Below are 24,010 nucleotides of genomic sequence, written 5' to 3'. Positions count from 1 at the left end.
AATAAAATGCTACTAAGAATATATCAGTAAGCCTAAGGTGGGGGGGGGGGTGTCTCTAACTGGGACTTGGGGGGGGGGGGTAAAAAAAAAAAAAGCCCAATAATTTATTCTTTTAAATACTGCAATTTATAATTTTAAAAAAGAAACCCTCAAAAAAAAAAAAAAAACCTACAATGTGATTATGGTTGCACAACTCTGTAAATTTACTAAAAATCATTGAATTACACACTTAAACGAATTTTATGATGTGTAAGTTGTATCTCAATTAAATACTGTGATTTAAGGAATATGAGCATGGATGGGGGGCCCTAAAATGAAATTCTATACATTAAATCACTTTCCTACTTAACTTTCATCATAAAATTATTTTTTGCATTTTTCAGGAAAGGTCCTGGGAATAATTTTTTCAACAAGAAAGAGACTGAAACGAGAGAAGTCGTAAGTCCAACAAAGCCTGCTGAGAAACAGACCTTAACAAATCACTAATACGTGTATAACAGGTACTTACTGTATGAACTGGGGAAGAGATGACAATGACCATCCCTGTCATGCCAACACTTTAGGGCATGGCATCAGATGTAGTACTTCCAATAAAAACAAGGAAAAAACCTCTACATTACAACTTAGGATTTTTTTTAATACCCTCCCTCTCCCTTACCTCCCTTATTGATAGGGGTATAAGTAAAGAGGTAGTGGGTAGTTAAAGGTAGAGGTATAAAATGAAGTAGGATTTTTATAATGAACAACATTAATGTTCCTGACATGTGACATGAAAAAGTAAGCACTTGGGATAATGGCCCCACTACTCCTCAAAGAACTCGCAGACACAGAGCATCTTACACTATATAGGAAAGCAGGACATAAACTAATACCAGGAGAGGTTATAGGAAGGAATGCCCAGCATACTTCCTGGAGCATCAGGAAAGTCTTTGTTTTCTTATTCGTCCATTCAATTATTTATTAAGAAACTACTGTGCACCAGGCAACTGTGGCAGGAACTAAGACTACAGTCATGAACAAGACACTCGGTGAACGAATAACACTCACGAGGGTGGTAATATCACAACTGGAGGATAATTTCCATGAAGAAAATTACAGGATGCTACGCAATCCCTTACTGGGGACCTATCTAATGGAATCTTTAGGACTGAGGGAAGATTCCCTATGGAAGCTGACCCAACAACTGACATGAAGGATGTGCAAGAGTTCTGTGGATGAAGCAAGGAGAAAAGAATCCCAGGCACAGAGAAGAGCCTGGGCAAGGTCCCTGGAGGAGAAAGGAGCTTATCTGTCATGGAAGAAAATGAACGTGGATGGCTGTAGGAGAAGGACAGGGTAAGGGGAAAAGTGGGGAGAGACAAAGCCAGGTGGGACTGAAAGCTTTCTCGGGCATGGCAAAACACATATGCGAAGCTTTAAAGTGGAAGAAGGACTCACAAAAAGAACAACAAAGGCAAGCGCCTGAAGTCACGTGGGTACGGCCCAGGCATACTCCAGAGAGCCTCGGACTAGCGGAAGTGAAATCTGTAAGGCAGGAGGAGGCCCAACACTGACAGGCTTTGCACAACACGCAGAAAACTTGGACTTTATCCTGGTAAGACATTTTTTTAAAGATGTAATTTTTTATTTGAGAGAGAGCACGTGCGCACACAAGCAGGAGGGGCAGAGGGAGAGAGAATCTCAAGCGGACGCCATGCTGAGTATGGAGCCTGACATGGGGCTCCATCTCACAATCCTGAGATCGTGACCTGAGCAGAAACCAAGAGTCGGAGGGCTTAACCAACTGCACCACCCAGATGCCCCTGGGGTAAGACATTTTTTTTTTTTAATTTTAAAGCAGCTGAGTGTTAATCAGTTCTGCATGTTAGTGAGATAGAGCTGGGATAGTAAAGAACAGTAAAGAAGCTGGATGACAGGGAGGTGAGCCAGACAGGAGAGAGAACAAGTAGAAGGCTAATGCAATGCTCTAGGGTGAAAGATAAACTTGACCCTGGACCAAATGCCCTTTCTGCTCACAGGACTCATTAGCCACATGTACATAAAAAGCCACTCACTCAGAACTAGTAAAGGCCTTAGAAATCAGGAGACCCAGATGGCAGTAGTGCCCCAAGCACTATACCAAACTGACCAATAAAAGACTCTCCACCCTTCCAAAAGCCTACAGATTTCTAAATGCTGCCTGACTGAGTGGACTGGGAGGCTGAGGTTGTAGTATCAACCACAGGCCAAAAGCCATTACTATATCCAACGGAGGAGTTTCCTCTGTCACACCCTACCAAGTAGTCGTCAGTCTGCTTGATCGTATCTTCCGGAAGGGAACTCACTACCTCATGCACAAGCTTTTTTCTATGTGGGGATAATGGGCTCTAATATTGATTAGAAATCTACCTCTCCTGATGTCTTCCCACTGGACCCAGTTTTGCCTCTACATTCTCCTCCACTGGAGTGCACTTCAAGTACATGAAAATGGCCTAATGTATGTTTTCACTTTCTCTATCCCATGTTAAATATCCCTAGGCCACTGGCTTTAGGCCACTCATCCATTGGCCACTCCTTGGTTGTGCTCTCGGTGACGACACAGAATACTCCAGAGATGGCTAAGCAGGTCACATCTGAGTGAAGTGTCCCTCCATGTCCAGTAAGTCAGGCTAAAATCCTACTCACCCTCTTTTCGGCAACTCTACCAAGTGTACTGGCCTAGATAAGCTTTAAATTCAAATCAGCCTTTCCTAATGGTATCCCAAGAAATGTTAGTCCCACAAGAAATCAGGTATTACTTAAAACAAAAAAACCCGACCGGGTGTAATTTGGCTAATACCTGGTAAATGGCAGGTCTTCTCTGAGCTTCAAATCTCAGAGCGTGAATATGTATGCAGGGTTTTCCAAACAATTTTAGCGGTGAAACTTGGTACTAAGGCTTGGGGAGTGCTGAGCAAGGCTTTTTTCTACTGACCATCTCTGCTCTCACCCGCATGAGGACCGAGCATTCTTGCCTGACCTGTCCAATAAGCTCTCAAGTCCCAGCTTTCCAACTGAACTTTCTACAATGTCGGGAGCTTCCACACTAGCCACATACGTGTACTGAGCACTTGAAATGGGGCTAATGTGACTGGGAACCTTAATTTGTAACCTTATTTAACTTTGATTAATTTTAATTTAAATCTAAATAGCCACACATGGCTATGGCTACCCTTTTAGACATTATAAGCTCTACTTAAAGTATTTTAAAGCTTAGCTCCAGTAATAATCCAATCACCACCTAACTGAAAGTCAAAGAAATGAGTAGGTTTCTCAAAAGCACCTTAATTTTTTCGACACATATAGGTAAGGGTTGGCACTGCTGCCTCTGAAAGGAGGACTACATTGAAACCTGCGGAGAAGTTCTCCCTCCCAAGAATTATTTACTTGCTGAGGGCAAGCAGGCCACAATGCCACCGTAAGGATCTCACCAAATATGCAACTGTCACTAAAATGCATGGTCACATAGAACAAGTCAATTGGCCAAACCGTGGAACACGGGACAGGATTATGCCCCCTGATGCCTCATTCAGTTTTGTGAGAAAAAAACACATTTTAAATGAAAGGTGGTCCAATGTGAGAATCCAAAAACAGGACAAAATCCATTAAAGCCCCAATCTAGGTGTATGAGTCACTTCAGGACATCCCTAAGATACACAGCACTGTCGTAACATATTACCAGCACTGACAAAACGGCCCTGACTGGAACGCAGATGTGTCCTGTGAAGGCTGCTGGCGTTTAAGGAACGATCTCTGAAGACAGTCCTGCAGGTGTCACCGCATACTTATCAGGGGATCTCTGGTGATTTCAGCCAAGCTCACCTCCATCAAACCATGTTATCACAAGCCATTGATTCCTTACAAAGTTAACAAGCAGTAAGATGAGTTAACCGGGTGCCATTACGAGGCGAGGCGAGAACACTGCCATCAGTGCATGCAACCACTGTATTGTGTTCATTTCCTCCCTGAGGCACCGTATGAAAGTGACTGCTCACATTTTTCAACTTCCATTTTACAATTATTCTATACATGCAAAATGTGGTTCAGAGCAATTCAGTACCATATTAACCCAGGTACCCAAAAAAACCCCCACCATTTGAGATACACTCGTATCTCACTCATATCATAGAAGGGGTTTGTTTTCCATCAAATTAAAAGGACCAAATTTACAGCATCTCCAAAATAGAAAGTCAGGTATCATAGCTATTCTTGCTATTGGCACTGGAATTTAAATAAACACGTATTATCACCATTATGTACTTGTGTATTATTTTCTACTATTTAAATGCAATGGAAATCTGCAGAATTCTAGAGGAAAACACTATTTGGTTCTACTCATTAGATAGGCTAACAGTGTAATAAAAACCAAGTTTTGAGTTAAAATTAAATGTGCACTAGAAAGCATTCAAGTTGGAATATGCTCTTTTCCCTAGGTAAATACAAGAATAAAAATAAAAGGCATGAAAATTTCACTCTTAATTTCCCTTTTATACCCTAAAATTTCTAATGACCAGAGGACTATTATTAAATGTGGTCAAAAGAATGATTTAAATTCTTTATTCCCTATAAAATCAATATTTTCACATACAAGGAAGAAATAGGTGCTCACTTAGGTAAGCCCAGGCCTCAGGGCTGGGGGCTCTGCCATCACTCTGCCTGGGCTCTGAGAGGACGAGTCGGCAGGGCTCCTCCTCAGGGCTCCTCCTCCAGTCGTAAAGCAGTTCTGCCTCCACTTCAGTAACTCAAGACAAGGAACAGGGGTTGGGGGTTGGGAGGGGCGGAGTGGAGGCAAGGCAGTACTGACTAGCATCCTTCAACGTGGCTGAGGACCCATGAGGTCGAAGGGTCTATAAGATATAACCTGAAATCACTGATGAAAAAAGAGAGTCTGTCCATAAACTACATGTAAAAACAAAACTAACTTCAGCTAAGCAACCAGATACTTGGAAAAGAGCCAGTCACCAACTGGATTGAGAAGTTTGTCTTTCTAGATAGCTTTATGGGCAAAACAGAGACCACATCCCAAACCACTGTTCCTTCAGAGGTCAGCTCTACCGGTTGAACACCCTGAAGGGCTATCACCGTCTGGATATTGGCTTGCTGGTTGGGGAGAGACAGGTGTTTGCTAAACTGGAAAATTAATTTTTGGAGCTAGAAGACAATCACCCTTGGGGCTACCAAATATGCCTCCCTGAGATTTTTAGCTAGTTCACAGCCCTGACTTCAGTTTGAACTTACACTTTCCCTCTATAAGAAGGACATAGGAAAGGAAGAGAACTACTTCATTCTTCCAAAGGCAATGAGTGAAAAGGGGAGGGAGGGCTGGTTCCAGGTCTTCTCAAAAAGGAAACTCTGAGCTTTGCTACTGCCGCAGCAGGCACCGCCCCGACCCAACATCAGGAGGCGCTGACTGGGCGCCACGCCGCACGCGTGTAATCCCAAGTACGCATCGCACGCTGCAACTAACCTCATGTGCAGATGAGGAGACTGAGGCTTACAGAGGCGAACCACTTGCTAAAAGGTCACCCAGCTTTACTTAGCTAGAGTAAGCCCCGTAATTTGTAACAGGGAGGCCAGGACTCGACCCAGATCCAACTGTCATCATTCTGGCATCTCTTGCTTACGGAACTGCCAACGGGGAGTGGATTATTTATAGCTCCTCTCCTGCAAAGGAGACCCAAAGCAGGAGAGAGAACTTCCCACTTACTATGTGAAATTTGCCTTTTAAAGAAGAAACTTGAGGGCAACAGAATATAGATCAGTCTTACACATTCCTAAAAGCCAAAACAAAGCGGGAAAAAAAACCAGCTTCAAACAGGTAAGGATTCACTCATGAGGCTTCTTTAAATTCTGGTATTAGGTAGGGATCCTACAAAATTTTTAGAACGATATGTGAGGGGTGCCTGGGTGGCTCAGTCGGTTAAGCATCCCAATCTTGATTTCAGCTCAGGTCATGATCTCAGGGTCACAAGATCAAGCCTCCATCAGGCACCGCACAGAGCATGGAGCCTACTTAAGATTCTCTCTCCCTCTGCCCCTCCCGCTCCCACTTGCGTGCCTCACCTTCCCTTTTCAAAAAAAAAAAAAAAAAAAAAAAAAGAAGAAGAAGAAAAAGAAGAACTGTATGTTATACTAGCTTTAATGACAAAAGTTGGCAGTTATCTTTGTCTAATGCCTGAGACTTCGGAAGCAGTCATACATGAGTGCAACAAGCACATCGTTAAAATATAGGGGCTATAATTCTAAAAAATGTTTTTGTGAAATCTACCAGGAAAATATTGTTCCTGTGATTGTTTCCTATGATACATAGACATACTTTAAGTACTTCTAAACTACAATTACACAACTTACTTCCAAAAAAAGCCTGGCACCTAAAACTAAATTTATTTAATAGTTGTCATTCAGTATTATATGTGTATTTTTTAAAGTTTAGGAAACGTGGCATACTGACCACAAGCAGTATTAAGCAGGTACACTAACAAGCACATGGGGGCAAATTAAAAACGGGCTTCTACAAGTGTGTGAATTTACCTCCCGTTCCTGTCAAATTCCAAAAAAAATCCCTCCAACCAGTGTCCTGTACCTTACACGTACTAGTCTCCAGGGAATATTTTTCATTTTTTCTAAATACAATCATTGCATTTTTTTTTTTTAAAGATTTTATTTATTTATTCGACAGAGATGGAGACAGCCAGCGAGAGAGGGAACACAAGCAGGGGGAGTGGGAGAGGAAGAAACAGGCTCATAGCGGAGGAGCCTGATGTGGGGCTCGATCCCAGAACGCCGGGATCACGCCCTGAGCTGAAGGCAGACGCTTAACCGCTGTGCCACCCAGGTGCCCCCAATCATTGCATTTTTAAATAAAAACGTTTTAAAATAAATTCTAACGCCGCAGCTGCCGTTTTGGCAGTGAGACTGTCACACAGAGAGCCGGTGTTAAAAGATCAGATTAAGAGCCTTCAGTCCTGGCACCGAGTGACGCTCGCAGCCATGCAAGAGTGATTTTCCATGCCTCTGAAGAGACAGGAAATAGAATTCATCTTCCTCTAATAACCTGCCTCCTCCCCTCCCTCCAGATTACGGTCCATCTGGCCTCAGGACAGAAGCGAGGAGTCTGATGCTCACAGAATGCCCAGAAGATGAAACGAGGTGGGCAATGTTCAGACACAAAACATCAGAGGCCTGGGCTGGGCAGGAACAAACATGTCTGTGGCCCACACATTAAAAGACAGACACACACCTTAAGAAACTGAAAGAAGAACCAATTAAATCCAAAGTAAGCAGAAGAAAAGATATACACAGAATCAGGATTTAGAAAACCATGACACGTCATTCATTACACACAAATCAAGGATTTCAACCAAGAAACGTCAGGAGTATCGGGGAAATAAACAGTAAGTGGTGAGAGCATGATGCTGTCTTCCCAGCCTCGAGCAGAGAAACGGGGCTGCGAGTATCTCCCCGTGGCTCTCCTCTGTGGGGTACAACCTCCTTAGCCAATTCATTCCAGTCGGGTCTTGCTCGGCACCACTACCATTACACAGTCTCCTCCTACTGGGCCTGCTCGCACAAACACCACAACTCGTGGGAAAACAACCTATTTGCAAATCATCTCCACCAACACCCTCAAGACCTCCTTCCACTTCTGCATATAACCCCACAGATCCTGCAAAAATGCCATGGGAATAAGCTACACCAGTGATTATAGATCGGGGGTCTATGCCTGCAAAGGCCTCAAGTCTAATACCACCCCAGGAATAGTTCAAACTCTTCCCTCTACCTGGGGTGTAACACCTCAGCCTGGTTACAGCTCTGTGGGTTACATACACATGCTTCCCATCTCCATAAAGCAGAGCGGTGTCAACTAAGAACAAACACAGGCTGGTCTGGATTGGGCAAAGCAAGCGTGGCCCGGCCTCCTAAAGAAATGCAAACAGGCCTCCTCACTCTCCCTTCATCCCTCCACCCCATCTAGTCACAAGCAAATCCTGAGCAGAAATAGGCAAATGGGGCTACAGTGGGTAGTGGTTTTGTGGTCACAGCTAAAGGGCGAGAAAGACAGCTCCCCCATTGTTGTTTGTAGTCCAGAAGAACATTTGAATTCAGGATGTTAACTCAGGTCCATGGTTTGTGAAAATGAGCACCTCCGTGGGATATATATCTGATGAAAGGTACCCATGGTTACTGAGATCCAACCCAGTTCAAACCAAATAAGAATTCACGTAAGAATTCACATGATCTATAATATACACCCATGCTCAAATACCCGGGTGCTGCAGGCTCACATCAGCACATGCCCACGGGTGGGCAGGCAGACGGACAGCTCTCCTGGAATGCAATGCCACAACATCCTAAAGAAGTGAAGGGTAGGAGGAAAGTGCCTCGGTGCCTTCTAGCCCACACCACAAAGCTCGGTGGCGGAGACACACGGATATTCCATTAGTTAGATTCTTGCCTTCTCACAGCTGATTTTACCTGAGCAAATGACGGATTCAGGAATTCAGAAGCAAAAATGATCTCTTTTTAGCACTTTCACCTAAACTTTGTAATGACCAAAAGCAAGCGAGCAAACAAAAAGAGGGGGAAAAAAGCCACAAGGAAGCCACCATGCACGAGAAATGCACCTTCTCATTCCAACACGAACACGTTTGCAGACAGTGCACGCTTCCACTGCTGGTGAGCGAGAAGCAGGTGAGCCAGACGACGGGCCCTGGCAATGTAAGAAGTCTGTGGCACTCAGAGCACTGAGGACACAGAGTCCCTCCCGCGTATGTTCTTCCAAGTGCACATACAGTGTGAAGACTTCAGCAGGTAATGAGTAACTTTTTTAAAGCAGCTAGCCAAAAGTCACATTAGTTTGTTTACTGCGTAAAGCACTTTCTATGGATGTGTCTTCTGCCAACTCTTAATGCCCAGTGACAAGAGTGGAGAACAAACCCTTCTGGGCAATATTTCAATCCACCCTGTTAGATGCCATTATGAAAAACAGTCATAATTCTGAGCAACACTACACTGTCCAATGACAGCAAAATATTTTAACAATTGAATCTTGCTTCATTAGAAGAAAATGTTCCATTAGATGAACACAATTAGACTCCACTGAATGTTAATAAAGTGTAGAAGTTGGAATGTGAACACTGTATCTTAGAAATGTGCCATACAAACACCAAGAGACTGACACCGCCAGAGTCAGTCCCACAATCCCTTTTCTGCAAAACCTCTAAAATGGCACCTTCTAGCTCAGCGTCTCAAACCAACTGCCTTACCTCTTGGGACAGGAAGGGAATGACTTGTGCACAGATAGCATTCAGCCTCTTGACAATCTCTGCCTGCATATAAAAAAAAAAAAAAAAAGGAAAGGAAAGCAATAAAGAGAACAGTCAGCTGGTTACAAATTCCCAAAATATTAACAGGATGATATTAAAACACACTTTATATTCTGGCTGGCGTATTTCCTAAGGAAGAGGAAAACTCTCATCAGCAAGCCCATTAAAAGGAGGCAGTGACAACAGTGCCACATTAATAGCACAATTTATTAACCAGCATTCATCTTAAAAAGTCAACCTTCAAGCACCAGGACAACATGAAAAAAGAATTTAATTTTCATGACTGGAAATCAGATTTCAAAAGCCTTCAACAGGACCCTTGTTCATTCTAATATGGTTTCTCATAAAACCTTGAGTTTTTAGAGTTTTGACAGTAAAGAGACATTCTTCCCACCACCCCAGTTTCTCTCAGTAGCTCACTGGATTTCTACATTTGTGGCCTCTGCTTCAAGTCCCCAACCTCCCAAAAGAATAGCACCCAACCAACCCAAATAAGTTGATTAACTCGGATCCTTAAGTTATAAAATTGCTAGGGCATAGCATGTTTTCTTCAACCATGAAACTATCCAAATGCGTCCCACCAGGGTTCTCACTGTGCAGAGGCAGACCATGGTAAAATTTTCCTATACTTAGGAGAAAGGGATTTGTGTGTATATATATGGAAACTAACCTTGGGAACATTACTTATTCTCGAACTATAGATCTGCAACGTCCCAGCAACGTCCGATAATAAAGAGTTTATTCTCTAATAATTTTTTAAGTATAGAAATTTTCTATCAGCAGGATGTTACACTAAGTTTAATAAAGAAAGGAAGGAAGGAAAGAAAGAAAGGAAGAAATGCCACCACTAACTTTTCTTTAAAAATCTACCCAGAGCTTCACTGATGTTCATCTTAATTTGTATTATCAGATGGCTTCTTATGCACTTCAGGATGGGACATGTAAACACATGGTTTTCTCATACACATACATGCAAAATAGCTTATATTTTAAATGATGGGATGGGGTGAAGCAGAGGTGAGAAGTGTTGAGAGGCAGAAAATGTAAAGCAATTACTATTCCTGAGACATTCTTAAAATAAATTCCATCCAGGGTCAGTTTCTCATTTTATAAGAAGACAAAAATGCTCTTTTTCTTGCTAAGTCATTACCAGAATGACAGCGACACTCTCCTTGTGCAATCTAGGTTTCCTTCTTTCATCAGCAACCCTTTTGACTTTGCGGCTATGCAATCTTTTAAATGCCAGGACCTTAAAAACTTTGCCAGTCAAGAGAAAACACAAATTCACCATGAAGGAAGTTTCCAACCTAAGCTTTCCCTCCCAGCCTGCATTCCTAACAGGGTGGACAAAAACCCAGCACCAGTAACGCAGCAGTGAATAAGGACCCAACTGTGCAGACCTGATTTAATTTACTGCACTGGCCCCATGGAGCATTTAGCTATCCTTTAAGAATGCTTAAACCACCATGAAAAGCTGCAATGGGAATCACCAAACCACTCTCCACCTGGACGGACATACCACAGTGGTTATGGGTGAAATTCCAGTGTGAGCCGAGAAAATAGAGTAGCATTCACCAGACCGAAAGCACTGCGTCTCGAAGGCATTTGGTTGTTAAGCTTTTTGTAGGGAGAGATGGAGGGGGAGAGAATAAAAGATAATGAGACACTTTGGGGCAGACCAAACTGATGATTCTAATGCTTAGAACCATCTGCCAAGCATATTTTCCTCATTATGTTGTTTACATAAATAAAATAGTCCCTTGCTAGGAGGGTTTAAAAATGTGTGGGCACATAAGAAAACTGAGTTCTTTAGTTTGCCTACATAATCTAGGCAATAAAAACTACTCTAAGGAAACTTACTCATCAAGCAAAATAAAGACCAAGAGGTATTTATTTGGCCTCTTCAATTTTGGACGTAGGCTATTTTAAGTCTGAGCAACTGTGAAAAAAAAAAACAACAAAAATCTGCATTTTCTTAAAAAATAAATGTAGTAAAGTAGAAAAGTTGATTTATTTATTCATTCATGTATATTAACACACATAACAGAAAAAAAGGGAGGATCTTGCTAACTTTTTCTTTATAGGTCTCCTTTTGTTTAAAAGACTTCTTAATTTCTTTAAGTTGTCATGCCAATGGATTTTTCATGGTCAGGCTAATTGGCGGTAGGGGGGTGGAATGTGTGTGTGATTTCATAAAATTAAGCAGGTCATTCCTCACTTTGAAAGCTAAAGTTGCCTCGGAAACACTGCTGCTTCCATGGTCAACTAATTTTGCCTCTTTTGTCCCACAGGACCCAGCTTTAGGGAGGCATCATTTATTTACAGGCCTTTCCACTGGGCTTCAGTGATCAGCCAATAATACTGTGGACACACACTTCTAATGGCCTATGTTTTGAAACTGAGTCTAATCTAATGGCGTGGGGCCCAAACTCCTTTTCCAGCACAGCCATTAAAGGATGTAGGTTATTGCTGTTGTCACCATTGATATTTGTCATTGTAATGTAATTAGGGCCCTAAAATGATGCATTACAGCCCTTGGCACAGCTTCTATTAAAATCTTTTCTTCTGCTCACTGAACTGCGACCTGCTTTCTGATGAATAACAGACAGACAGCTTTAGGGTAAGGAGCAGATTCATCAAAGAAGTATTTTTCAGCTTTGGGGAAAGAGAGGGGGGAAAAAAAGGCAACCTAGGAGGAAAAGCACTAGGGGAGGAAACGCCACAATACACATTTGAATTTCATCTGACCACTTGAAATTCTGATTGCGTCTGATGAATCTTGCTTAGACAATATATTCCCAGTCTTCGAATCACATGGTTAATCAGGGCTCTAATCTGCTATCCATCAGCCTATGCCAGTGCTGTAGCTTCCAATCAAATTTATAGGTGATGTGGCTCATGCGTCCCTGAGCAAGTACATTCACAGAGAGCCCATTTAAACAGGCCAAGATTCTGAAATACTGCTGTTAGGGCTGCTGGATGTTATTGTGGTATTCGAGGCTTTACAGACACTGCTAGGCTATTGTCTTTAGATGCCCACGATATTCCAAAATAGTATGAACGGCCCCAATAAAAGGACGATTGTTCGTGCCACAACATAACAAGACAATTTGTTTTTACAGCCACAGTCTGTCGAATCCCATTAACAATTTTTGATATTTCGATTATGTCTTCTTCTACCCATCAAGACAGTCATTTAAAAATAAGTTGCACGCATATTATTTTCCTACCCTCATTTCACTACCATTCTATTTCCTCCTCCCCTATGCCACCCTCTGATAAAAAGAACCAATAAATGACCATCCCCACACATACGCACATACAACAAACTGGGCAAAATATTTTAGAAAAAGGCATTCTATAAAAACACCTTGGCTGTGCACTCAACACTTGGCACATGAATGCTGAAGGCTAACACCTCCAAAATGGAGATGGCCAGAGAAAAACATAAGGAAGAAGCTTTCATTGCTTTTTTCTTCATACGCCAACTCAAGAACTGTTGGAAAATGTTTTAACTATCTTGCATCATGGGAAAGCAACATCATGCACTGAAAAGAATGCCACAATTCAATCATTAGATTAAAAAAGTAACAAATACTGAAGAACACAATATCAAATACATATTTTCTTTATCACTTATAACAAATTACATTAGTCATTTAAGTAAGACAAAAAACTGGTTAAGCCTACACTTGAATTAAATTACATCCCCTCAAATAGTTGTAATATAATAAAAATCTAATTTTTATTTAGATTACTTCCGCCTATATGATTTCCTTCAAAAATTAAACAAATTTTATTTTTATGACATAATAAACTTGAGAGAAAGTACAGATAACTATTTTAGTAATCAAAGAGATGTATCAAAAGCAATTATTGGTTTAAAAAATATTTCTTGGAGTTTTAGTCTCTCATCAAAATAGGAACAACACTACTGCACAGTATTGTTGAAATAAAACAGAGAAACAAATCATTAGGAAACCATTTTAGCAGCAAACCAGAAACAACAACAAAACACAAACAACTACAGTTTCAGAAAAACATTCTTGAAGAGTAACATTTCACAATTAATTTGCTTTCTACAGCAGTTTCTTTGCCAAAAACGTTTTTAAGAGAGACTCTATCTTATTAAGTGTTTATCAAGAACATACATTCACCAATTATATAAAACACTTCAAAAAAGTGAAGAGAAGTTTCTTCTTATTCTATCTGAAATCCTTTTTGGAGTAAGTACAAATAAATCCTGCAACCCTGTCCTTCACCCTTCTTTTGCCTCTACACAACCGAAGACTGTAATTTTTTATTTCAACCAGAAAATAAATTACCTTCATTTGTTCATTGATCTCTCCCAAATTTTCTAAGAAATGGCCTAACTCGTGGAACTGATGCTGCTTGTCCCTAGATTAAAAAGTCAGAGGACTAATGAGAAATCCTTTCCGACTTACTAAAAAGCCAGCCTAAACCTAAGGAAAAATACTCAAGTAATTTCTTGAAACTGACAACTCAGTTTTTATCTTGTCATCAAAATTCAACTTTACAAAAGAGGTAAGAATACATAATGGATAAAACTAATTTTTGTATTAAAAAAAAAAAGCCAAACTGGAATAAGGCATAGATTCAGATCAAAGGTACTGTCAGCACTGCTGGCAAGCTGGTAAACCAGATGGCTACATTTTATTTTAGTTCAGGTACTTATCTTGTACAAAATATTTTGTATTGCTTAATAAAGCAATAAATGAAGTGATAACATTGTGAGAATCAATTTGATAAAACATCTATCAGTTTCCAATAAGGACTGATTCAAACTCTCAAGACTTTTTTTTTTTTTTTAAGTATTAAGACTTTCAAAAGCTCTCATCACCCCACTTCCTCTAATAAGAAAGAGGTACTATCTAGGAGTACTCAATTAGTCTTACCTTGAACGATATGAAAGTGCCAATATTCAACTAATTTTTAGTCACCACCCAAACCCCACCTCCTCCAGGGAGTTGAACTAAAGCAATGATTCTACTGACAGTAATACCTCAAAGCAATGTCAATCTGCTTTGTGTTTTGAACCCATACCTACGCTAATTTACCAAGTGCAAAGTATGCTATTAAGTACGCAGTATGTAGTTCAGTTCATTGCCTACCCTGAAGTACATCATTTGTTTGTCCTAACAAGATGCACGGGTGCTGCTGTTCGTGGTGCGAGCGCAAGAGTACGCAGGGCAGTGCCTTTCCTGAAGAGGACCACGGGATACCTACGTTTCCTGAATTATTCCAATCCATCCCCAAGGTAAAGCTGCATTTTACTGAAGCATTTTTGCCACGATTAGACAAAAATGCCCTTGCCTCTCATCTCTTGAGCTTTCTTTTTTTTTTTAAAGATTTTATTTATTTATTTGACAGAGATAGAGACAGCCAGCGAGAGAGGGAACACAAGCAGCGGGAGTGGGAGAGGAAGAAGCAGGCTCATAGCGGAGGAGCTTGATGTGGGGCTCGATCCCATAACGCCAGGATCACGCCCTGTGCCAAAGGCAGACGCTTAACCGCTGTGCCACCCAGGCGCCCCCTCTTGAGCTTTCTAAGGTCTTTAAGAGAAATCCCAGATAGATGCCTATTATCCTTACTACACCTTCTGGGTCTGGTTATTGTGTTTAAATACAGCTCCAAATGTTGAGAGTGATATATTGTCAAGGTTAAGAATGACAATCATTGTGCCAGATGTCCAATTACTCCTACAAGGTCAAATTATTTCAGTTCTCAAGTCTGAAAAACACTGTAACCAATGTTATCATGATTATACTCAGCTCCACCAGAGGGGAGTGGCAGGGAAACCGGGGGAAAAAAAGATGGGAGGGAAAAGTGGGATGTCAGGAGTAGGGAAAGAAAAGGACTTTCTTTGGTGAGCCTGACTTAAGCCTTTGTGGAACAGGGTGGAACTGGTCAGAGAACCTGATTACTCTGAGTCCTAAGACACCCATGCAAATGCTCATGTCCTCAGGCCCAAGGCCTGCTAGCTACTGTCTGATTTCTCGTCTTTTCTCTCCCTGTCTCTGAATCCATCACTCAATCTCTCCAACTGTTTTCACCTTACTCCTTCCTACTGACTTAAGTGTACAGGTGCCTTGGGATGCTGACTTACAATTAAGCATTTTCAAACTTAGCAATCGTAGGGAGCAAATATTCCTTGTACCCACAGCAGGTGAAGATCATCTACCTTAATTTTTCCCATCATGATCTATGTGATTAAACTATATGTGAGAAATACCTAAAGAAAGAGGAACTGCGGATATTGGAATAAAACCAGTAAGACAAATAAAAACACTAATGGTCCTTACAGGCACTCATCAAGGATACTTACCTCCAAGAAAAGCAATAAACCGCCTTTTATACACTGAAAGCCATGCTGTTTTTCAGTCTATCCTCTTACGTTAGGCTGAAGACTTCCTTGCATGTTTTCTTCTTCTCTCCATTTTCCAGAAAACCTGCGTCTACATCCACATTCCTCAGCATTCCTTTTTCTCTCGTCCTTTCGACTCTAGCAAGGCCTCTATTGGTTTCCCCCTGCCCCTCACAATCACATAAAATTCCAAGTCTTCGAAGTCATCACTGTCAAGATACTCTTCCATCCGCTTAGACTGTTTTCTCACTTTGATAAAGAGCCAGTTCCTATCAAAACCAAAGTTGTGCTCCTCTGCTGCTTGAACTCGTGCTGCTGTGCCAAACGCTCCCACTGCTAACCAGGTCCAGAGCAGGCACGTGAATCCATGGGCCCCCACCTGGCCTAGAGCAGAAAAGGGGAAAAGCACCCACAAGATGTGGGTGAATAAAGCACACAAGGGGGAGGGGGAGTCCCGGTGCCCGATCTTCCCGAGGCTCTTCAGTCTCAGCCCGTGGACACCTCAGACATCTCCAGTCCCCATCCTCTGACGACTCCTCCCAGTCATCCTCTGGCCCAGTACAGTCCTTTCTCCACGGCGTTTGTAATCATCAGACAGCATCACCCATGTCTTTTTGTTTACACGAACGAGTAGTGCTTCTCAAACTTTAACGTGCGTACTAATCACCCAGGATTCTTGTTAAAATCTCTGCCTGAAGTGGGGCCTGACTGTCTACACTTCTAACAAACTCCAAAGTGACACGGACGCCGCGGGTCTACAGACAGCATCCTGAGTAGCAAGGTTCCACAGAACGCAGGCTCAGTGAAGGCAGAGACGTCTGTGTACAGCCCCCCTGAGTGGTAAGTAGAAGACACTCAAAAATATTTGCTGAATGAACAGAAGCAACCGCAGTTCAGTTAGGTGGTAGGAGTCTCCTAAAATCTTTTGCAGGCCCGCTGAAACTGTCTGGGAAGCGTTCGAGCACTTCCACCGTAAAGGACTATCCATCTGGAAGACCTGCTTGTACACTGATGGGGTTTACCTTCCCAACGCACATCTTTTCTGGCACTCAGGATGCCATGCTCCTCAAAAAGGATAACAAGTAATCACAGTGGGTAACAAAAGGAAATGCAAATTCACTCTGGACAATTCCGGACTGCTAAGTAAATGACTACAACTTCCACTCTGAAACCTTGGCAAGACGTGTTCTAAAAGGTATTTTAAGAAATACGATAAAAGGAGATGCCACTCAACCTCCTTTCTAAGATTACTCACACTGGACTGCTGATCACCGCCCCCCCCCCCCGCTAGAATTGGGGTATTTGTTAGAGAGCACAATGGGAGAGCGCCCCAAATGCTGAGTCAAGATAAATCTCCACAAGGGTATCTCCAGAGTAAAGCCGTGTGATAACTCTAACAGCCCAGGAAGGGCCGGCCGGAGCCGTGCACTGGCATCCATGCTCTCACAGGAAGTAAAAAGAGCAGTGCCTGGCAATTCGAGGACTAGCAGGTCACACACGAACTGTCACACAGGCAGGGCAGTTCACACATGCCAACCCCACTCAGAACTTGGACAGTCAGAGCCGGGCTTCGGGAGCTGCAGACACAGCTGCAGTCTGAGGACGCCTACAGAGAACACGCTAATCGATTCCCTTCCAAACAAAGGCCAGAAATTGCTGGGATCCATGCATAGATTCAAATATGCAAATCCCCTTCCTACCGTCCCTGAGGAACCTGTCTGAATACTCTCACTGTAGGGGGATGTTTTTCCATAGAATGTACTAATTCCTGACAGGGTTTGTGTGCTTTTGTCCTTGGTGCAGTGTATCCCACACACAAGTCCGCCATCACTCAATGATCCTCACCCAAACCCTCTTAATGACTCACATAGGTGTGACTCCCACAGGCCCAGAGAAGCCACCTGTGACAGGACGGTTAGAAAGTTAAGAAAGAGGGGCGCCTGGGTGGCACAGCGGTTAAGCGTCTGCCTTCGGTCCAGGGCGTGATCCCGGCATTATGGGATCGAGCCCCACGTCGGGCTCCTCCACTATGAGCCTGCTTCTTCCTCTCCCACTCCCCCTGCTTGTGTTCCCTCTCTCGCTGGCTGTCTCTATCCTGTCGAATAAATAAATAAAATCTTTAAAAAAAAAAAAAAAAAAAAGAAAGAAAGTTAAGAAAGAAGTCCTATACCACAGACTAAGGCCTCTCTAGAATCAGAAAAATCGCATTCTCTCTACAGTCAGGCTCATATCTACTTTTTCTTTTTTTTAAATACTTTACGAGATAGGTTGAGAAAATTAAAAGTATAAGAAACCACTACCATCCCCGTTTGTTCCCGTATTTCTAGTTGCTGTTCAAATGTATTTCAAGCTGCTTTTAATTAAATTGTGCAGGCAGTTTAAATATTTAAACGTGTACCTTAGGAAAAGCCAAAACCACAAATATATGGCTGCCTTTCTGTCCATTCAACAAGTATTTATCAAGCACCCACTATTTGTCAGGCCTACTTTAGGTGCCGAGACACCGGGCAAACCACACAAAGAAGCCCCTGCCATCCTGGAGTGCACACTGCAGGGGTGGGAGCCGGAAGTGGACAGACAGGCAGATGCAGATCTGGGAAGTGCTCAAGAAGGTAAAACCGGGGTTCTAAGAGAGGAGCCTGGGGCAGGGCAGGGGTCTGATGTGGATGAGATGATTAAAGAAGGGCACATAAAGAATGGACTTAAAAGCTGAGATACGGCTGGAAGCAGCATCGCCCCAGAAAGCTTCTTCACAGCGTTTTGCAGATGTCATTAACAGGTATTATACGCGTAAAGGGCTCCCTGACCAGATGACCTCACCGGGCTTACACACAGTTCAACAGGTTTCTTGGCTGTTGGACACCTCAGACCTTTCATTTGATAGTGCTAGTTACAAATATTTGGAAAGAGCGCAGGAAATGCGGTACCAATCAAACTTGACTGCAGAACCCTTTGTTCTCAAAGCTCTTACAGCAGATCACACTTTGTGGGCAACGCCGAGCTGGTCAATGGTTTCCAGGCCTGGCTTTACACCAGCATCACCAGTGGATCCTTCACAAATACCAACGCCAAGGCCTCACGGCAGACAGATGAACTCACGCTCTTGGAGGGTAGAACCCACGCTTCAGTGTATTATTTTAAAGCTCCCCAGGTGATTCTAATGGCAGAAGTGGAAACCATTAAGCTAGAGCACAGGACATGTGCAATAAAAGAGGGAGTGGAAAATAAGGACAGAAAGGGTCAGCCTGTGGAAGGTCCTGAATGCCACACTAAAGAGCCTGAACTTACCTGCAAGGCAGCAAGGACCTCTCAAGGACAATTCCTAGGAAAACTATGATAAGTACCAGACAGGAGGCCAAGCCACCAAAGTGCATCTGGGCCCTCCGCCCCCTTCTTGTCACGGATTATATGTGAATGGCAGTGGAAGAGATTTATAACCACAAAACATACCACAAAAGGAAAGATGGAGGATGAAAGATAACTTCAGAATAGGAACAATATGAAATCCCATAGCACCACAAACTTCGGAATTTCGACAAGACGTTTTCAGATACCAGCTCATTCATTCACTTCTACTCTAAGCTAGCAGCTAGGGTGGCAAGGGCAGTGAATGCCGAGGTGACCTGGACTCTGAACGCCGTAACAGACAGCATGTGGCGCCTAGGTGGTACACAGAACAGTCCTAGAAATGAGGGTGAGGGTGGATGAAGCCCCTTCTGGCTGAAGTCGTCACAGAGGCTTTCGGGAGAGAACTACACGTGAGCCATACTACTGCCACGGTTTCCGATGATGGTCTACTATCCTGCCAGGCACTGTGTCATAGTCTGAGAAACAGAGTAGCGGAACAAGACAGGATTTACAGAGCCCATAATCTAGCAAATGAAAGAGACACTGAAAAAATACAAAGTGCATGGTATTTAAAAATGCTTAACAGAGGACTCTGGTTCCCTGAGTAACTGAGGGTGAAGTGAGTCTTACAGACAAAGGAGAGAGGGGCAGGGAAAAGGGCAAGAACATTCCAAAAAGATCAGCGTGCTGCACCAATGTGGGACATTCATATTCAACAAAAAGGACAAGGGAAGGAAAGGGGGCGGTAGCGGCACAAGATGAGGCTGAGGAAGCAGATCCGCAACAGCCCAGGGTACTGGGATCATCTCCACTCAGGCTGGACCGTGGTGAAAGTCATCTTAAATAGGTAAGGCGGCTAAATGAGCCAATCATGGTCATGAGCATCGTATCATCCTAACGTTCACGGAGTTTCCCCCGCACCACATATTTCACTTCAGTGCAGAACAGTTCTAAGAGAATTACTCTGTCCTCATTTTAAAGATAAAGCGAAGAAAATCTGATAAGTAATTCACCATGCTCAGACAGCAGGAGAGAGACGTACACAGATGCGGGAGTAAGTGGGAGTAGATTCCAAGAGACCAGATGACTGCCTGGGTGTGGCTCATGAGCAAGGAGGAAAGGCAATCATCACCTGCCTCCAGGTTTCTGGCTTGGGAAACTGGGTGGATGGTTCTGGCATTTCCTGAGATAGAGATCATTGGACCACAGCAGGTTTGTGGGGGATGACGTCATCTGGTGACACTGAGAGTTTAAGTACTTTTGAGACACTGAATGGAAATGAAGACTTGCTTAATACGACAGTCTCAGAAGACAGATCCAGGCTGTAGAAAAATTTGGAATCCATCTATTAAGCAGAGTGGACAAGGTCACCAAGGTAAAGGGTAAAATGAGCAGAGAAGAGGAGAGAGCCAGGAAGGGAATTCTGGCTGGATTTCCAGGAATGGAGAAGGGCCCTAATATGGACAGATACCGAAGTGTTCCCTGTGCTCCCCTAAGCCCATGCAAGGCTTGGTGGCAGAGGGGACAAGCAAAGGAGACACACTGCACAGGGGAAACCAGCAGCATGTTGTGACCTCCCTAAGACTTGGAAAATGAGAAGAAGTAAGGAAATCCATGATTCTACCATGTAAAGCCTGGGTATGATGCTACCAATCGTTAGGATAGGGAAGTCACAACGTTAGTTTCAAGGTGTGCTGTGGGGGGCAGTTATGTAAGGCAGAGGGAAAAAGCTGAACTCAGATGACGAGATATTCCGGAAAGCAACCAGATCGTGTGAATGATACAAGTGCGGAGTGCCGAATCCCAGGCTGACTTTAATTACTAGTCCAGCTGAACCACGGCTTGAAGCAAACCCCTCAGTGCTACTCCATTTCTACACCCATGAAATGGGAAGAATACTAGCTGCCCCATATTTGCTTGGCAGAAATATTTATGAGGATACACTTACGAATAAAATCCCTTAAGGTAGTAGTTCTGTTCTAAGGCAGAACTGAGATGAGACAGTGCTACAAACTGAGTAGCTGTATTGTTAGGTATTGATTCAAGCTTAGGCTCCTCCTGTCTCTCAATTAAGAAGGCATCCCTCACTAATTTATACTACACCAGGGAAGGGCTGTGGATCTAAAGGGGAATGGGGGGGGGGCAGACTCATTGGCACAGTGATAACAGAGGACAGTGCCTCCCGATTGATTGGGAAGAGGAGTGAGGTCACAAGCCCAGCCCCAGAAAATTTGCTGTTTCTCCACTTTCTTGCACTATGACCCAGAAAAGACATTCCAGTATTTACGTTTTGCTACCGGCAAAGGATCTCTCTTCCTCTTTTCTTGGTAAACAGATACTTGTCCTGGATGCAGTAAATTTTAAATATAGTAATAAAGAGTGAAGAATAGCAGGCTGGGGGGAGAGGAGAGGTGGAGGGGAATTCAGGCTTAATTTCAAAGCTTCGTGTAATTGAAGACTACAGAAAACAGTTATATGAGATTTATAGGAGTGTGTTATTTCCATTAGAGATAGATGATGAAAAGGAAAAACAAAAATTCGAAGACAAGTAAGAATTCGGAAGTACTCAAGAAGAATTTAAACGAGCTTTGCATTAACCAACGCACAAACTGCAGTGACTTAACAGCTTCCCGCTTGTGAATCTGTGTCACGTGCCTTGACTTAACTTACTCTTTTGCACATGTCCCCACCCCCCTGAACTTGATTTTACCTTTAACCTAACTTGCCTCTAAGTTTACTTTTTTCTCTTTCAGGTTACACCTTCCTTTATTTTATGCACTTCTATTTGTCTATTCTTAACTAATAAAACCACCCTGATAAACCCTCTGATTACATATTCTAAAGCAGTGCTCCTGAAAAGCAGTCAATCCTCAAATTGTTATCCATCAGCAAAGAGACAACGGTCTTGTGCCAGAATTAAATCAACTACTGTTCAATTCAGCTAAGTGGGGTTGTTGTTGTTCTTTGGTTTTGTTTTTTAACAATGAAGAAGACATTTGCCATGAAGAAAGCGGTGTGTTGATTTACAGTCTGGGAGAAGCTCCTTACTGCGAACGCCCACCTAGAGCAAACTGTTCGCAGACCTGCTCCAGTCCGCAGACCACAGCGAATAACCCTACTCTGCGGCAACACTCCCACGCTGCAAACTGCAACTTCTTACTGCCTGCGACTTTAGAAGAGGTGATAAGTATATTCCTTCAAGGCAACGAAATTCTCTAAGACAGCCCTAATAAATGGAGCATTCTCTGATCCCTGCCTGGTTTACATGGAGAAGCTAAGTGGCCGCAGTTACACTTAACTGCTTAAGGGCAGCTTCTGCAGACACCCCAGGCCTCAGCGGGGCCTTCCCGCCAGAGCCCGCTGCCTGCGAGTCTGAGCCACGCTACAGCAAACAAGGCAAGAGGACTACAATTTTGAACAGTCCTTTTTTATTTCCAAATGATAGGCTTAAAGAAGAGCATGGCCAATGTTACCGCTCCAGGATGTTTGTGCTTCTTCCACAACAAAATACACCCCAAAACTGGGAGTTTTGTTTAATAAATTTTCTGCAGAGAACGTGTTCACGTGAGAAATCAAGTTAAAACAAAACGTACTACCTTCATAATTTTTTTTTTTTTTTTTTTTTTGCCCATTTACTTAAACTACTGCTCAGGAATTAGAGGTCAAGACGGGCAGGTGGCCGCTGGGGGATGAGAAGAAAGGAGACAGAATCTGAACGTGTTAAGCACCTGCTACAGTGGGGTCTCCGTGAGCAGAGGAGGGACAACTGCAAAGTGCCCCCCTTCTCTGTAACAACGTACCAAGCCCACCAGCCACCAGCCGGCATGCAGTCAGGCTACCCGAAGCAAGGTACTATTAAAACTACCGCGCTTTGCTGAACTTCTCCAGAGATGCACGTCTGGAATCTCAGCAAGCAAAGGTTATGCAGACATCACACTACCTATCAATCCTGACATCCGAAATCGGGGGTGTCATTCAAGCAGCATACGGCCTCCCCCATGTACTATATAAACTATATCATGGAAATAAGTAATGACAAAGAAACAGAAGAAATTTTACAGATTTTATGGCTCCTTCCTTGCTACTCGCCATGTGGTCAGTGGACCAGCAGCACCAGCACCACTGGGGCATCATACAGCAGGCACACTCCAACCCTGCTGGGACAGAATGTGATTTTAACAGGACCCCCCGTGATTTGTATGCACACTGAAGTTTGAGAAGCACTGCTTTAATTCACTGGTTCTCGACCCTGCTGCACATTAGAATCACCCTGGAGCGTGTAGGAAAATGCTGATGCCCAAGTCCCAGGTTCTGGGGCCTGGGAGCCAACATTTTATAAAACATATTGATCCGGTCCTATCCCTTCGTTTTCTAGCTACGCATAAGAACTGAGACTCAGGGAAGTTAAATAATTTACCAAGACCATAGCGAGTTACTGGCTAAATTAGGAGCAGCTCCTAAAAAAATATTTAGGATTGTGTTGCCCACAAAAAAGTTACCAATAAGTCAAAATTAATTTTAAAGATCTAAGGTTTCGTTTTACTATACATATACTTTTTGTACTTTTGTACTTCTAAATAAAACATACACGTGTCTATTTTATGTATTACCCTTTGAACTTTGACCAGTACTTTCGATGAAGGGTAGGCAGACATAATTTTCCAACAGCCACAGCACAACTGGTGGAGACAGTGAGGCTTCAGCCTTGAGCCTCTGCCTAGGTCGGCAGTTAGCTCAGAGTGGAAGGATCATGGGTGATTCTTTTTCTTTCTAAAATTTCTTTAATGTGAATATATTACCTCTTTAGCAAAAAAAAAAACAAAGCACTTCAAAACCACCTTTTAAAGATCACAATTTAACTTAAATTGAGAAGTCCAAAAACAAGGACGATCACTGTGTTCTGATTACAGAAGTTCCCAAGAGCACAGAATTG

The 24,010-nt window shown here is 42.9% G+C and overlaps 1 protein-coding gene across 9 annotated transcripts in view; it reads right to left on the bottom strand.

Annotated features, from left to right (window-relative positions):
• The window catches only part of TLE4 (TLE family member 4, transcriptional corepressor), a 139,894-nt gene that overhangs the window by 95,169 nt on the left and 20,715 nt on the right, over nt 1-24,010 (bottom strand). For 6 of the 9 annotated variants that reach the window (XM_045781038.2, XM_045781039.2, XM_045781046.2 and 3 more), the window contains exon 5: nt 9,285-9,347. The exons of the other annotated variants lie outside the window; for them this stretch is intronic. In XM_045781038.2, coding sequence (XP_045636994.1) covers nt 9,285-9,347 — 63 coding nt within the window. The remainder of the gene's footprint in view (nt 1-9,284; nt 9,348-24,010) is intronic. 9 annotated transcript variants of the gene reach the window in all.

Source organism: Ursus americanus, chromosome 34 (assembly GCF_024610735.1).
Source record: "Ursus americanus isolate L20-20 chromosome 34, mUrsAme1.1.p, whole genome shotgun sequence".
NCBI classification, from domain to species: Eukaryota; Metazoa; Chordata; class Mammalia; order Carnivora; family Ursidae; genus Ursus; species Ursus americanus.
The sequence above is the reverse complement of the archived record's forward strand: the minus strand, read 5'-3'. Positions and strand labels throughout refer to the sequence as shown.